The sequence below is a fragment of the Nannospalax galili genome, unplaced genomic scaffold (genome assembly GCF_000622305.1).
Source record: "Nannospalax galili isolate Female #2095 unplaced genomic scaffold, S.galili_v1.0 scaffold1251, whole genome shotgun sequence".
NCBI lineage: Eukaryota > Metazoa > Chordata > Mammalia > Rodentia > Spalacidae > Nannospalax > Nannospalax galili.
In genome coordinates this window covers 80507-95265 of record NW_008329321.1, presented here as the reverse complement: position 1 = coordinate 95265, position 14759 = coordinate 80507, and the positions used below count along the sequence as shown (strand labels likewise).

The following is a 14759-nucleotide window of genomic DNA, read 5'->3' as shown; positions in this document are numbered from 1 at the left end:
AGGGGGAAAAAGAGGCAGAACCCTTTAGGATTTTTGCCAGGCGTGGTTAAATAGCAAGGTGGGGGGCAGGGGGGGGTTTGGGGGAGCCCTGTCCAAAAAAAAAAAAAAAAAAAAAAAAAGAAAAAAAAAAAGAAAAAAGTTGGTAATCTGTAAAATACATTGGTATTTATGTTTTATGTCTGAGAAAGATCTTTTTAAGTGAATTTTAAGGTTAAGATTGCAACTTCATAAAAGATAGTGATATTTATATCATCCGAGAATTTTTTTTCTAATTAATTCCCTTTGGAAATGTTCTTTCTGAAAAGTAATATATAATAAGAACCATTCTGAGACCTAACATTTCCTAGCTTTTTTCAAGTATGCCTCTAGTTTTATAAGGTATTAATTTTGTTGTTGTTTTGAGACAGAGTCTCCCTGTAGTCCCAGCTGACCTGGAGCTCACAGAAATACATCTGCCTCTGCTTCCCCAAGTGCTCGGATTAAAGGTGTGTGCCATCATGCCCAGCATGTGAATGTTAATTTTTAAGTGTTGCTTCTTCATAGTGTATTTAATTTTTCACATACATATGTTTTTGGAACCTAAAAATTTATATATATATATGAACACATTGCTTGCATGTATGTAAGTGCACCCATGTTGTGCAATGCCTGAGGAGGTCAGAAGAGGCCATTAGATTCCCCTGGAACTAGAGTTACAGATAGTTGTTAGCCACCATGTGGGCGTTGGGATTTGAACCTGGGTCCTCTGCAAGAGCAGCCAGTGCTCTTAATTGTTGAGCAATCTTGCCAGTCCCTTTCATATACATATTAACAGAAAATGTAGTGTGCTTAGTTGGTTGGGTTTCTGTGGATTTCGTGTAATAGTTATGCAGGAATAAATATAATTAATACAATATAAAAAAGAGGTGGAAAGGTAGTAATAAAAAGACAATAACACAAACTTAGAGGTCTTAAAAACTTTTTAAATTTATATATGTATGATATGATATGCCTGTGTATGCTTGTGCTGAGGCATACGATTAGTGGTAAGAGGACAAACTTCAGGGGTCAGCATTTTTTTGTTTCTGCCAGTCTTCATTAGCAGAGGTTCTCCTGTCTCTGCTTCCCATCTCACTGTAGGAGTGCTTGGATTACAGATGTTTGCTACTGCATCTGGATTTTAACAATTTAATTAAGTTTGGAGACAAGGTATCACTCTGTAAACCTGGCTGGCTTGGAATTCACACAGAGATCCAGCTTGCCTCTGTCTTCTGCATGCTAGGATTAAAGGCATGTGTCACAATTCTTTATTTTTCTATTTTTAAAAAATTTTTTTGTCTTTTTTTTTGAGACAGGGTCTCCCTGTGGCCCCAGCTGGCCTGGAATTCACTTTGTAGACCAGACTGGCCTCGAACTCACAGAGATCCGCCTCCCAAGTGCTGGGATTAAAGGCGTGTACCACCATGCCCGGCTACAATTCTTTTTTTTTTTTTTAAATATAATTTTATTATTTTTATGTGTATCAGTGTATTGCCTGCATGTATGTGAGTGCACCTGCGTCATGCAATGCGGTGGAGGTAAGAAGAAGGCATTGGATTCCCCTGGAACTGGAGTTAAGGACGGTTCATAGACGCCATGTGGGTGCTGGGACTTGAACCTGGATTATCTGCAAGAGCAGTCAGTGCTGTTAACTACTGAGCCATCTCTCCAGCCCGTACAATTCTTTTTTTTTTTTTTTTAAATTTGGGTTTTCCATATCCTTTGTAGGATATTGTACATTGTGGCTCATCAAGAAAGTGCTTGAGGGCTGGTGAGATGGTTTAGAGGGTAAAGGCGTTGGCCAGCAAGCATAACACCTGAATTCAATCCCCAAGAACCACATGGTGGAGAAAGAGAGCTGACTTTTTGTCCTCAAACTTCCACATGAGCAATAGGGCATGGATCTTCCCTACCAAAATAATAAATGTTAAAAAAAATGGCTGACTGCTTCTCAAACTTGAGAAACCTAATTTCTTCTTCAGTTCTATCTTGAGGGAGTAGTGTCCTATAACGATACACTTTCCTAACACCTTTCAGCTGGTCTGGGTGATGTCTGCTTTGCAATGCTGGAAATACAATGAACTGTGATTAAGTTCAAACTGAGATGCTACAATTAATCATGACAAAACTGCATTATTTGCTGAGATTACACCTGAAGCCATTGTAGTGAATACAGTTGCCCATAGAACTAGTATAAAAGGAGAAGCTTTTTTTTTTTTTTTTTTTGGTCTTTTTGAGACAGGCCTAGAACTAGCTGTGTAGATGTGTAGACCAGGCTGGCCTTGAACTCACAGAGATCCTCCTGCCTCTGCCTCCTGAGTGTTGGGACTAAAGGCCTGTGCCACAATGCCCTGCCTAAGGGAGTTTTGAATCACAAAGAATTTCAAAGTAGAGAGGAATAGACATTGCTAAGCAGTTAAATAGGAAGATTAGGAATAGGTTCAGAAAGAGAGAGTGAAAATGCATTGGATAAAATAGTACACAGGTGCTGGATTTGGTAATTAAAAAGTTGCTTTTAGTAGGGTAAATATGGTTCTAGTAGGGCAGTGCAAAAAACTAAAGTTCAAGAAGCCAAAGAAAGTGACTGATGGTGAGGAATTAGGCCCCCAAAGATTGCTGAAAAAATGAGATAGTGGGGATAGAGATCTACAGCTTGAGTAGGAAATTAGGATTGAAGAGAAAAGGATATAAAGACTTTGGTTGGCAAGGGCATGGGGAAGGGGTGAATGGAGGGAAAATGATGAAATATATATCAGTTAAGAAATAATGAAGGCTGGAGAGATGGCTCAATGGTTAGGACATAGGTTCAGTTCCCAGCATGTACATGGTAGCTAACACATCTGTAAGTCCAGTTCCATGGCACCTGATGCCCTCTTCTGGCCTCTGCAGGCATTACATACATGTAGTGCACTTATCTACATACAGGCAAAACAGTCATACACACACAAAAAAAAGTAAATGGGGTGAGGTCCAAGAGAAATAGGGGAAAAGAGTCAATCTGATGTCACTTGGGGAAGGAAGGGAATGAAGATCAGTGTAACTACATTTTGAGAAGTTAATATTACAGTCATGGCTTGTGTATGAAATAGGCAAGATGATATTATGAGAGAGCCTTTTAAATCATGTGAACTCAAGGATAGGAGGTCAAATACAGGTGAATAGAGGAAGTAAATAATTGTGAAGCTTTAAAATATGTTTGTTAGTGGTTGGGGTTCCTATACTTTTGTGACTTCAGTAATGCCAAGCAGTGTAGAAGTATTTGGAGAAACATGAATTTAGTTTTACTTAGGGTAAAATGATGTGACAGGATGTGGGGTTGAGGAACAGATTGAGTGGGAGTGAGAAAGTTGAGGGGCTAAAGGACAACATACTGTAGAATGAGAGGTTCATATTTAAGAAGGGTGAAGTATTTTACCTCAGTTCTAATCATGAAAGCTAAAATGAGGATATATAGAAGTTTAGAGGAAGCAGAGATGAGTCTGTTGTTTTGACTGAGTTGATTGAGGGAAATTTTAGTGCTTCAGGATGGAGAGAAAAACTGTGAACCAAGTGTGAGACTCTTCTAGGAATGTTAGCTGTGGGCTGTAAGTAGCATTCACAAATATGGGTGAGGAAACTGAATTTAGAGGAATTTTAATTTTAAAAAAATTTATGAACTTTTTTTTGTGTGTGTTTGAGTGTTTTGCCTGCATGTGTAAGTGTATTACACATGTGCAGTGCCCACAGAGGTCAGAAGCAGGAGACAGATCTGGAACTGGAGTTACCAACAGTTGTTAGGTGCCATGTGGGAGCTGAACCTGAGTCTTCTGTAAGAACAGCCAGTGCTTTTACCTGCTGAGCCATCTCTCCAGCCCTGGAGCTTTTTAATTAAAAAATTATTTATTACTGTGTTTATGTGTGTAGGTCAGAGGACAGCTCTGTGTTGTTTTTCTCCTTCCATTTTTAGGTAAGTGCTAAGATTGAATTTAGGTTGTCAGGCTTGCATTGCAAGCACCTTTGCCAGGTCATCTTGTGGGCTCTATTTTGAAACTTTTATTCAACTTCTTTCCAACTACCCTCTCCGTTCTAATTTATGGGAAGTTTAAGGCAGAATTTGTTCTGTTTTAAAATAAGGTCTCAGTAGGCTGGCTTGAAACTTACCAGTAGACTAGGTTATCCTCAAATTTGTGTCAATCCAGCTCACAGAGATATGCCTGCCTCTGCCTCTGGAGTGCTGGGATTAAAGGTGTGTGCCACCATACCTAGCATTCAAAAGTTAGAATATTAATTGGAACTGGTAGTAGTTGCATGAATAGATTAATTTCTACTTCTCAGTTTATAACTGGAGAAAAAGTCTTTAAAATAGTTTAGTTAATAAAAAATTAGGATTCAGTTAACCTGAGATGAGGGAAGTATTTAAAGAAGATATCCAGAATTTAAGGAAGTTGAAACTGACTTTCAGGCTGGGCACAGTGGCATATGCCTTTAATCCCAGCACTCGAGAGGCAGAGGCTAGCCGGGTCTACATAGAGAGTTCCAGGCCATGTGGGCCTGCAGGGAGTCCCTGTCTCAAACAAAACCGAAACCAACTTTCAGAGGATTTAAATGGACTAGAAGAGAGATGGAGAAGACAGATGAGAGAATAGAGCTGAATTACAGAAATAAGGAATAGCAAAGTTATAGGCTTTAGGGACTGGTATCTAGGGAGATGAGTCTGATTCCCAGCTCAGTCATGGAATTCAGAGGACTGCAAAGTAGATTAGAGGGGCACAGATAACAAGGAAGATTATGATTAAGACTGAATTGCTCCAAAGATCTAAACTGAAACTTGGCTGAAGATCTAGACTGAAACTTGGCTGGCAATGATGCTGCCTAAAAAACATTTAATTTTATTTTGGTTTTATTTGCAAAGGTAGATTTTGGTTGGGCATGGTGGTATACCCTTTACTCCCAGCACTCAGGAGGCGGAGTCAAGCAGATTTCTGTGAGTTCTGGACTAGTCCAGTCTACATAGTGAACTCCAGACTAGACAGGGCTACATAATGAGACCCTGTCTTAAACCCTCAGTCCCTGCAAAAGTAGATTTTGACTGGACTTTGTAGATCCTAGAGCAGAAGCTCTAACGATGTCCAGATGCAAATTGAGCAGTAGCTTCTTTTGGTTCTTATAGTAATTTTGCAACTCCTGCTATGTCTCAAAGAGATTTCACAGAGCAGAGAAATGAGTAAAGATGCCGTTTCAACTTAATCCAGGTTATAGTCCATCACTGGGAAATCACAATGGAGCTTCAGACAGCTGTTCATATCACATCCACAGTCAGGAGCAGAGAGAGAATGCATGCAGGCATTTAAAAATTAGCTTACAGGGGCTGGAGAGACGGCTCAGCAGTTAAGACCTCTGGCTACTCCTGCAGAGGACCCATGTTTGGTTCCAGCACCCACATGGCAGCTAACAACCATCTGTAACTCCAGTTCCAGAGAATCTGATGCCCTCTTCTGACCTCTACAGGCAAAGTGCACTTACAAGCAGGCAGTACACTCATGAATATAAAATAAAAATAATATTAAAAAAATTAACATGTAAGGTATTAGATACCATCATGGCATTTTTGAACACAGTGTATTTTAGTAGATTCTCCCTCCACCTCCCTTGCTTCCCCTGCTCCCTTTTTGTAACACTCCATCTCTTTACCTCTTTCATATTTCATAGGTCCTTTCGCCCACCCCTGTCCTTCCTCATCACCTGTTTTTACCTTCTCTTGCTCTCCTTTCTAGATTTGAAGGCTTTACTCACATTTATACTTGTGTGTGTGTGTGTGTGTGTGTGTGTGTGTGTGTGTAATAGGTTAGGATCCTCATATTATGGAGGACATGTGGTTTTTGTCTTTCTGAGTTTGAATCACCTTGCTTAATATTATGCTTTGCAAATCCATCCAATTTCCTGCAGATTTCATTTCATTTTCCTTTACAGCTGAGTAAAATTCTGTTGTATATATTTACCATATTTGTATTATGTGTTCATTTGTTGATAGACATCTAGCCTGGTTCCATTTTCTTGCTGTTGGGAGTAGATCAGCAGTAAACATGGATGTGCAAGTATCTCTGTGGTAGAGTATAAAGCCCTTTGGGCATAATGCCCAGAAGTGGTATAGCTGGGTTGTTGGTAGTTAAATTTTTAATTTTTTGAGAAATCCCTATAATGATTTCCACATAATGGTGGTAGTAGTTTGCACTCCCACAAGCAGTAAGTTTCCCTCATTCCCCTCATCCCTTCAGCATTTGTTGTCAGACTTCTTTTTAAAGAAAATGTATTTATTTTTATTTTTTATGTGTATGAGTGTTTTGCCTGCATGTATGTAAATGTACCATGTGTGTGCAGTGCCCACAGAGGCCAGAAAAAGGTGTTGGATCCCTTGGAATTGTAGTTAAAGATGATCATGAGCTGCCCTGTGGGTGCTGGGAACTGAACTTGGGTCCTCTGCAAAAGCAGCAAATGCTCTTAACTACTGAGCCATCTCTCCAGTCCCTGTTAGAGTTTTTTGATGAAAGCTATTTTGACTGGTGTGAGGTGGTATCTCAAAGAAGTTTTAATTTGCATTTCCCCAATGCTTAGGTATATTGAAAACTTAAAAAAAAATGCATTGAGGGCCAGAGAGATGGCAGTGGTTTAAGAGTGCCTGCTGCTTTTCCACAGTACCTGAGTTTGGGTTTTAGCACCCATGTCAGGTGGCTCACAACTGCCTGTAACTCCAGCTCCAGGGAATCTGATGCCCTCTTCTGGCTTCCATGGCTACCTGCACACATGTGCCATACACACATGCATGCACATAAATAAAAACAATTAAAAAAATATGTATTGGCCATTTATGTTTCTTGTTTTGAGAACTGCCTGTTCATTAGCCAATTTGTTAATCAGCAGTTTTGTTTTTTTTGGAATTTAACTTTTGCAGTTCTTTGTAAGTTCTGGATATTAACCCCTTGTCTGAAGCATAGCTTGTAAAGATTTTTCTCCCTTTCTGTGGGTTGTTTGCTCTGTTGGTAGCAATGATGCTGTCATAAAACATGCTTCCCAGCTGGGCATGGTGGCACACTCCTTTAATCCCAGCACTTGGGAGGCAGAGGCAGGTGGATCTGTGTGAATTCGAGGCCAGCCTGACCAGCTGTGACAACAGGGAGACCCTGTCTCAAAAAAAAAACAAAAAAAACCCAAACCAAAACCAAAACAAACCCCCCCCCTGCTTCCCAGATAATGGTAATCTGGGCTATCAATAATGTATGAGTTTGATATTCATCTTGGTTTGTGTACTTGTGTTGGTAACCCTTCCTGTTTTTACACATGGTAGTGAACTGTCCCTTTCTACTTATCTAAAGCTAGGTAGAAATTTGTTCTTCAAAGTCCAATTCCATTGTACTTTTCCAAGAACTATATTCTAATTAATTTAAACTTGATAAAGGCTTATTCATATTTCTGCTTTTTTCTCTTTTTTTCTCTGTATTTCTGAACTGTCCCTGGGTTTTTGCTACTTAAAAGATTATTAGATTCCACCTTATATTTTAACATGCTAAATTGCCCATTCTGTGCTTCTAAACATTGAAGTCTTTGTTTTTTTCATGTCTGTTTTGAGACAGGTCTTCCTATAGCCCCAGCTGGCATGGAACTCTCTATATAGATCAGGCTGGCCTTCAACTCACAGAGATCCACCTGCCTCTGCCTCCCAAGTGCTCCATGACTCCAGTAAACCACTATGTCTGGCTATACTTTGAAATCTTTAACTAAATCTTAGTCATTTTATAGCTCCATAGTATGCAGTGTGCTTAGGGTGTACAGACTAAGAGTGCCACCTCTGAAGTCAGACAAGTGATTGACAAGTTATTTGTAGTTTTCAAACTTAAAGGAATTTAAATAGAATACCATTAAGAGTCTCAAGACTTTTGTAAGAATTAAATAAAATTTGCCTGACAATGGTAATTACTACTATCTCAAGTAAATGTTTATGGAATGAGCAAACTGATGGTTAAATAATCTACTTGGGAAAAGTCTGGCCTTAAAAATTTTAAAGTAATTTCAAAAGTTTTACATTTATTTATTGTGTGTGTTGGAGGGGTTAAGGAGGGAATGCCATGTGTGTATTGGTTCTCACCTTCCACTATGTGGGTTCTGGGATCTGAACTCAGGTCTCCAGGCTTGGCAGTAAGTACCTTTACCTACTGAGCCATCTTCCCAATCCCCTCAATATTGTTTTTTTCTTGAGGTATAGTCTTTCTATATATTCCAAGCTAGCTTCAAACTTGCCATCTTTTAGCTCCAACTTCCTTTGTGCTGATATTATAGATGTATACCATTAAGCCCAGCTGAGTTAAAAACAATTTTTTTGAGATGGTCTTTTTTAATATAAAATATTTTATTTTATTTTATGCGTATGCATATATTGCCTGCATATGAGTAAGTATAACCCATGTCGTGCTGTGCCTGAGGAGGACAGAAGAGGCTGTTGAATCCTCTGGAACTGGAGTTATGGACAGTTGTTAGCTGCCATGTGGGTGTTGGGATTTGAACCTGGGTCTTCTGCAAGAACAGCCACTGTTCTTAACTGATGAGCCATCTCTCCAGCCTCTTGAGATAGAGTCTTATGTGGCCCAGGCTAGCTTCAAATATACCTTGGAGGTGAGGAACACCTTGAATTCCTGATCATCCTGCATGGGATTATGCATACTTTAATTTTTGACTCATATTTGGAAGAGAATAATTAGACTAAAGTGATATTTTAATATAACCTATTTTAGTAATAGATTTTTAAAATTTTTATTTTATTTATTTATTTAATTTAATTTTTATTTTTGGTCTTTTTTGAGACAGGGTCTCCCTGTAGCCTCAGCTGTCCTGGAACTCACTATGTAGACCAGGCTGGCCTTGAACCACAGAGATCCACCTGCCTCTGCCTTCTGAGTGCTGGGACCAAAGGTGTGTGCCACCATGCCCGGCTGGTTTATTTTTATTTTATGTGTATGAATGCTTGCCTGCATGTATGTAAGTGCTCCATGTGTTTTCAATGCCTGCAGAGGCTATTGTAGTAGTTAATTTATGTTTTACTAGTTTTATTCTACCCATAATTCTAAATATGTTAATATACACTATCTTAATTTTTAAATGTGATGCTCAACTACTCTTTCACCTAAATCTATAAAACAAATACTTTTGATAGTCTACCTAAGGCATTCTAATTTATTGAAATTATTTAATGACTTGATTGAATTATCAAAGGCTTACTGAAAGATTAAGTTTTAGGCCAGTGTGATGACTCAGCAGATACAGTTGGTTGCTGTGCAGCCTGGTGACTTGAATTCAGCCCATGAAACTCACATGGTAGAAGACCAGAACCTTCATAAGTTGTCTTCTGACAGCTGTGGTTTATACACATAAGTTCCCCCCCCCACAAATAGATAAATGGAAATAAAGTTAGTTTTTTATATTAGCATTTACTTAGGAAATGCATATAGTAAAACTAATGTTTTATTTTATATATTTTGTTTAAAATTTTTGTTAGATTTATTTTGTGTGTGGTAAGCACAGGTGTATAGCCATCAGAGGACAGGGAGTTGATTCCAGATTATTTCAGCTTTCTAATTTTCTGAATAAACTGGTATATTAGTTGTAATTAATATTTTTAAGTTATATTAAGTTGGGGTGCTGCATACATTATAGTTATCAATATTTAGTATAAAGTTCTTTACAGGATTCTTTATACTTGTATACTTGTACCTTATTAGTACCACCTAGATCAGGATATGGAACACTTCTCATATTTCAGAAGACTTAACTAATATTCTTCCCAGTCAGTTTTCTTTTCTTTATCTATACCCTCCACTATTCTAAGTAGTATCATCATAAATCTGTTTTAACTGTTGTGGAATTTCAGAGTCATACACTCAATGCATCTGGTTTCCTTTGGACATAATGTCTGAGATGTATCCATTTGGTGCTTAGCAGTAATTCTATCTTCTATTGCTATGCAGCTTTATGTTTATGCATATCCTTGTTGATAGATGTTTGGATTATTTCTAGTTTTTGGTTATGAAGAACAAAGATAACCTGAACATTCTTGTTCTTAGTTGTTTATCTAGAAGTAAAATTGTTGGATACTGAGTAGGCAGGTAGATATCTAAGAGACATTGACAAAGCAAACGCACTCTTTTACACTCTTACTAGCAGAGCTTTAGTCTTTCACCAGTATTTGGCAATGTTAATCTTTTTCATTTTACATATTGCAAGGGCTGTGTACTTCATTGTCATTTCCCTAATAGTAATGAAATTGAGCGCTTGTATATATTGAGATGTATTGCATTTACTCCTTTCCCTCCCACTTCTATCCCCACCTGTAGCCCCAGCTGGCCTGGAACTCACTGAGCATGTGCTCTACCATGAGTATATACCTCAGTGCAAGAGGCTCTTTATATACTAGTTATAAGGTCTTTGACAGATAGGTCTGTTATAATTTATGTTCCAGTTTGAGACTTGCTCTTTGCTCTTTTTTTTTTTTTTTTTTTTTTTTTTTTTTTTTTTTTTTTTTTTTTTAAAGGCAGGGACTCCCTGTAGCCCCAGCTGGCCTGGAACTCATTGTGTATACTAGGCTGACCTGACCTTGATCTCACAGAGATCTACCTGCTTCTGCCTCCCAAGTGCTAGGATTAAAGGTGTACACCACCATGTTCAGCACTCTCTACTCTCTTGATAAGTTCTGATGAACAGAATTTCTTAATTTAGATGAAGTCCAGTTTATTTACCTTTTCACTTACGATTATATTTTTGTGTCTTGTTTGAGAAATCTTTGCTTCTCCCAAGGCTACAAAGATATTCTAGTTTTTATTCTAGAAACCTTGTCTTATGTTTGACATTTAAAGGTACGGTTCATTTCAAATTTTTGTGTATGGTATGAGGTATAGGGGTCAAGATTTTTTAAAAATTTGTTTTTTATCAAGTTGCTTTACTGGGACTGGGGAAATGCTTCCTATGCAAGCAGGTGGACTTGAGTTTAAATCTCCTACACCCACATAAAGAGCTCATCTTAGCTGCATGCTTCCTTAACCCCAAAACTGTTATGGGTAGAGACAGGAGAAACATTGGGCCTTGCTGGCTGCCTGTCTAACTCCAGGTTTAATGGGATTCTCTGTCTCAAAGAAATAAGGCAGGGAGTGATAGAGCAGGACACCCCATGTCTTCTCTGGTCTCCCCACATATCCAGGAATGTTTGCACCTGCACATGTGTGCATATATACCACAAACACACACTCAAGTACACATGTACAAAATCACTTCACCATTGTTTATTGAAAAAATCTCCCCCTTTTACTCAATTGTAGTATATTTGTCATAAATAGAAACTGTTTACTTTTATTATGAAATTTATGATATAATTCAGTAGCTATAATTTATAAGAAATCTTGGATTGCATCTTGTTTGCTCAATGTATTATTTATTCTCATTGCTTTAGCATAATGAGAGGCACGTGATGGCCATTCAGTAAATCTTGATGATTGAAAGAAGATTGATTCATAAAAGAAAAATCCACAGGAAGTCTCAAAAAAATGAAATGTTGATTAGTAAAGAGTTAAAATGTTCCCAGTTGCACAGCATGCCTGGGTATGTGGTAGAACTAGAAATGTTAGTGTACAATATTACCAAGTTCTAGGTATCCTCACCTCTGTTCACCATCAGAATTTGCTCAATCATCTGATCTATATCATTGGCTGTGAAGTCCTTTACCAGGAACTTTCTATTTAGTTCTCAGAGCCAACTTTCTTTTTTAAAATTGTTGTCATACATGTAAGTTTACATATAATGTGACATTTTGTGACACTCTGTTATGACACAGGATAAACTTTTTTTTTTTTTTTGATCTTTAGGCTCAGTCTTTCAGGGCCTGTAAAACGTATCAGTGTGCATTCTGAATAAAACAAATTACTCTTAAACAAGGGCTAGATATAAAAGGTTCCTGTTCATAAATTGTTTATGTCATTTAGATATTAAATGATAATTTCTACCATGTCTTTGGTTTTTGTAGAGATTGTCACAGAAGGAAAAAGGAAAAAGTCATCATCATCTGATTTACAGGAGGTATGCATTAGTTTTACTTTTAATGTGTTTATTGTCTTTATTTTATCTTTTTTTGAGACAGTGTCTCACTGTGTAGTACTTGGCTGGCCTGAACTTGTTATGTAGCCCAGGCTACCCTGGAACTCACAGAGATCTGCCTTTGCCTCCCAAGAGCTGGGATTAAAGACATGTGCCACCACACCCGTCATGTTTATTGTCTTTAATGTTACTGATAATGGAAGCATTTTGCTATTTTTATTTTCAGAATAATTAAAAAATACTATGAAACAAACAGTGTTTTAAGAAAATAATATGTTCTTATAACTGAGGGTTAGTGAGGGAATCATTTCTGGCACTTGACTTTTTAAAAATTAATAAAGGTATTCAGTATACTTTCCAGTCCTTATTTAAGATTTCATATATAGACATAACTCAGGGGGGCTGGAGAGATGACTCAGCAGTTAAGAGTACTTGCTTTTCTTCCAGAGGACCAGCACCCAGCACCCATGACAGTAACCTTACAGCTAACTATAATTCTAGTCCCAGGGTACCTGACCACATGTGGTGTATACTCACAGAGAAACACATACACATGAATCAAAATAAATATTAAAAAAAAGACAAAAAAAAACCCAACTCAGTATTTCTTTGACAAATGAACAGCATGCCTCATGGTCATTTATTGGTAGTATAGATTTAAAAGACTTAGATTCCTGGCACGTGCAGAATTGGTAGTAGGAATTTGTCCTCGTTTTTGTTTGCTTACTTGCTTAGGTTTGCTTTGTGCTTTATTTTCCTGAAACGGGGTTTCACGTAGCACAGGTTGGCCTTGAACTCTCTGTGTACCCGAGAATGACCCTGAACTTCTGTCCCTCTCCCAAGTGCTAGGATCACAGGTGTGTGCCACTGTGCCTGGCTTTGGAAGATTCCCTTTTTTTAAAAAAAATAGTTTATTATTTTTATTTTATGTGTATGAGTGTATTGCCTGCATGTATGTGAGTGCACCTGTGTCATGCAATGCCGTGGAGGTCAGAAGAGGGCGTCAGATTCCCCTGGAACTGGAGTTAAGGACAGTTTGTAGCTGCCATGTGGGTGCGAACCCAGGTCCTCTGCAAGAGCAGTCACTCTTAACCGCTGCACCATCTCTCCAGCCCTGGAAAATTCCCTTTAAAACTTTTACTTTTCATTCGTTTATTCTGTATAAGTGAAGACTATCAAAACAAGTAAGTGTAGGCTTCTACTTTAAGTGTTTTTTAAAAAATCGTCCTTTTAAAAAAGATATTTTTTTCTCTAGCATTTTGTGATTTAAAGGTTAAAAACCACCTCATTTACATCATAAGTATTTATTAGATAGATTTCTCTGAAGAATTTGTGCATGGTTACCTTTAATTTGGGCATTTTTTGTGTTATGTAGTTGTAGCACTTAACAAAGGGGAATAAATCACAAAGAAGGGCCATGAGAGGGAAACAACAGCATCCCTGAGACCACACAGAGAACATGGCTTTAGGTGATGTTTTTCATTGGCTTACTTAAGATTTGTAGGGTGTGGTTTCTTAGTTTAAAATGTTGGACTTGGGCCAGGCATCATTGTGCATGCTTTAATCCCAGCCCTTGGAGGCAGAAGCAGGCGAGTCTTTGTGAGTTCAAGGCCAGCTTGGTCTATAGACTATGTTCAAGGCCAGCCAGGGCCACAGGGAGACCTTTTCTCAACAAAGAACTAAAGAAACAAAAGTCAGACTTGGCTTAAGTGGAATGCATTACAGAGGTAATGAAGAAAATTTTACATTTTTAGACCACATACTATCATATCCAGTGATTCAGTTCATTTTTCGAGACTGGTAATTTGTGAAGAAAAGAAGTGTATTTTGTTCATGTTCTGGAGAACCACTGGAATTTGCTCAGCTTCTTGTGAGGGCCTTGCACAGCTTCAGCTCATGAGGGCCTTGCACAGCTCACGGCAGGAAGTGGAAGAGCAAGCAGGCTGAAGACAAGGACCTGATGAAAGGAACTGAGGGGAGAGTTCTAGTATTTCTTTGTAATAACCTGTTCTCTTGAGAACTAATTTAGTTAAACGAATTAACTAGTCTCTTGATAAAGACATCAGTCCATTTGTAAATGTGGAATTTCCATGGGATGATTGCCTCTTAAAGGCTCTAAGCTTTATTGGCCATCAACAAACCACATCCAAACTAGTGCATCCAGTTTTAAATATTTGTATTAAGTACTACTACTTTAAACACTTTCAGTTAAGAGCCGGGCATGGTGGTGCAAGCCTTTAACTCCAGCACTCAGGAGGCAGAGGCAGGTGTATCTCTGTGGGTTCAAGGCCAGCTGGTCTACATAGTGAGTTCCAGGCCAGCTGGCGCTACAAGGGAGATCCTGTCTCAAAAAGAACAACAGCAACAAAAAATTTTAGTTAAGTAAAATGTTTTGCTTTAGACTCTTATGTTCGTCATGCAATTAATCTAAAATTCCACTATTAACATTCATAGCAGTTATGTGTGTTTGCACTAGCAGCTACTCAGGTTACTTCAGCAGGACTTTCTCTCCTTCCCTCCCTCCCTCCCCCTCTTGCTCTCTGGTCTCAGGTAGTCATGGCTAGCTTGGAAGACACTGTGCAGCCCAGGCAGCTCAGGTTGTCCTCCAACAGAAAGTCTGCCTGCCTCTGCTT

General features: G+C 38.4%; 1 protein-coding gene across 3 annotated transcripts in view; it reads left to right on the top strand.

Moving 5' to 3' along the window:
* Window positions 1-14759, top strand: part of LOC103736355 (sentrin-specific protease 7-like) — a 46762-nt gene that overhangs the window by 4006 nt on the left and 27997 nt on the right. For all 3 annotated transcript variants that reach the window (XM_017798867.2, XM_017798866.2, XM_029564831.1), the window contains exon 2: window positions 12056-12108. In XM_017798867.2, coding sequence (XP_017654356.1) covers window positions 12056-12108 — 53 coding nt within the window. The remainder of the gene's footprint in view (window positions 1-12055; window positions 12109-14759) is intronic.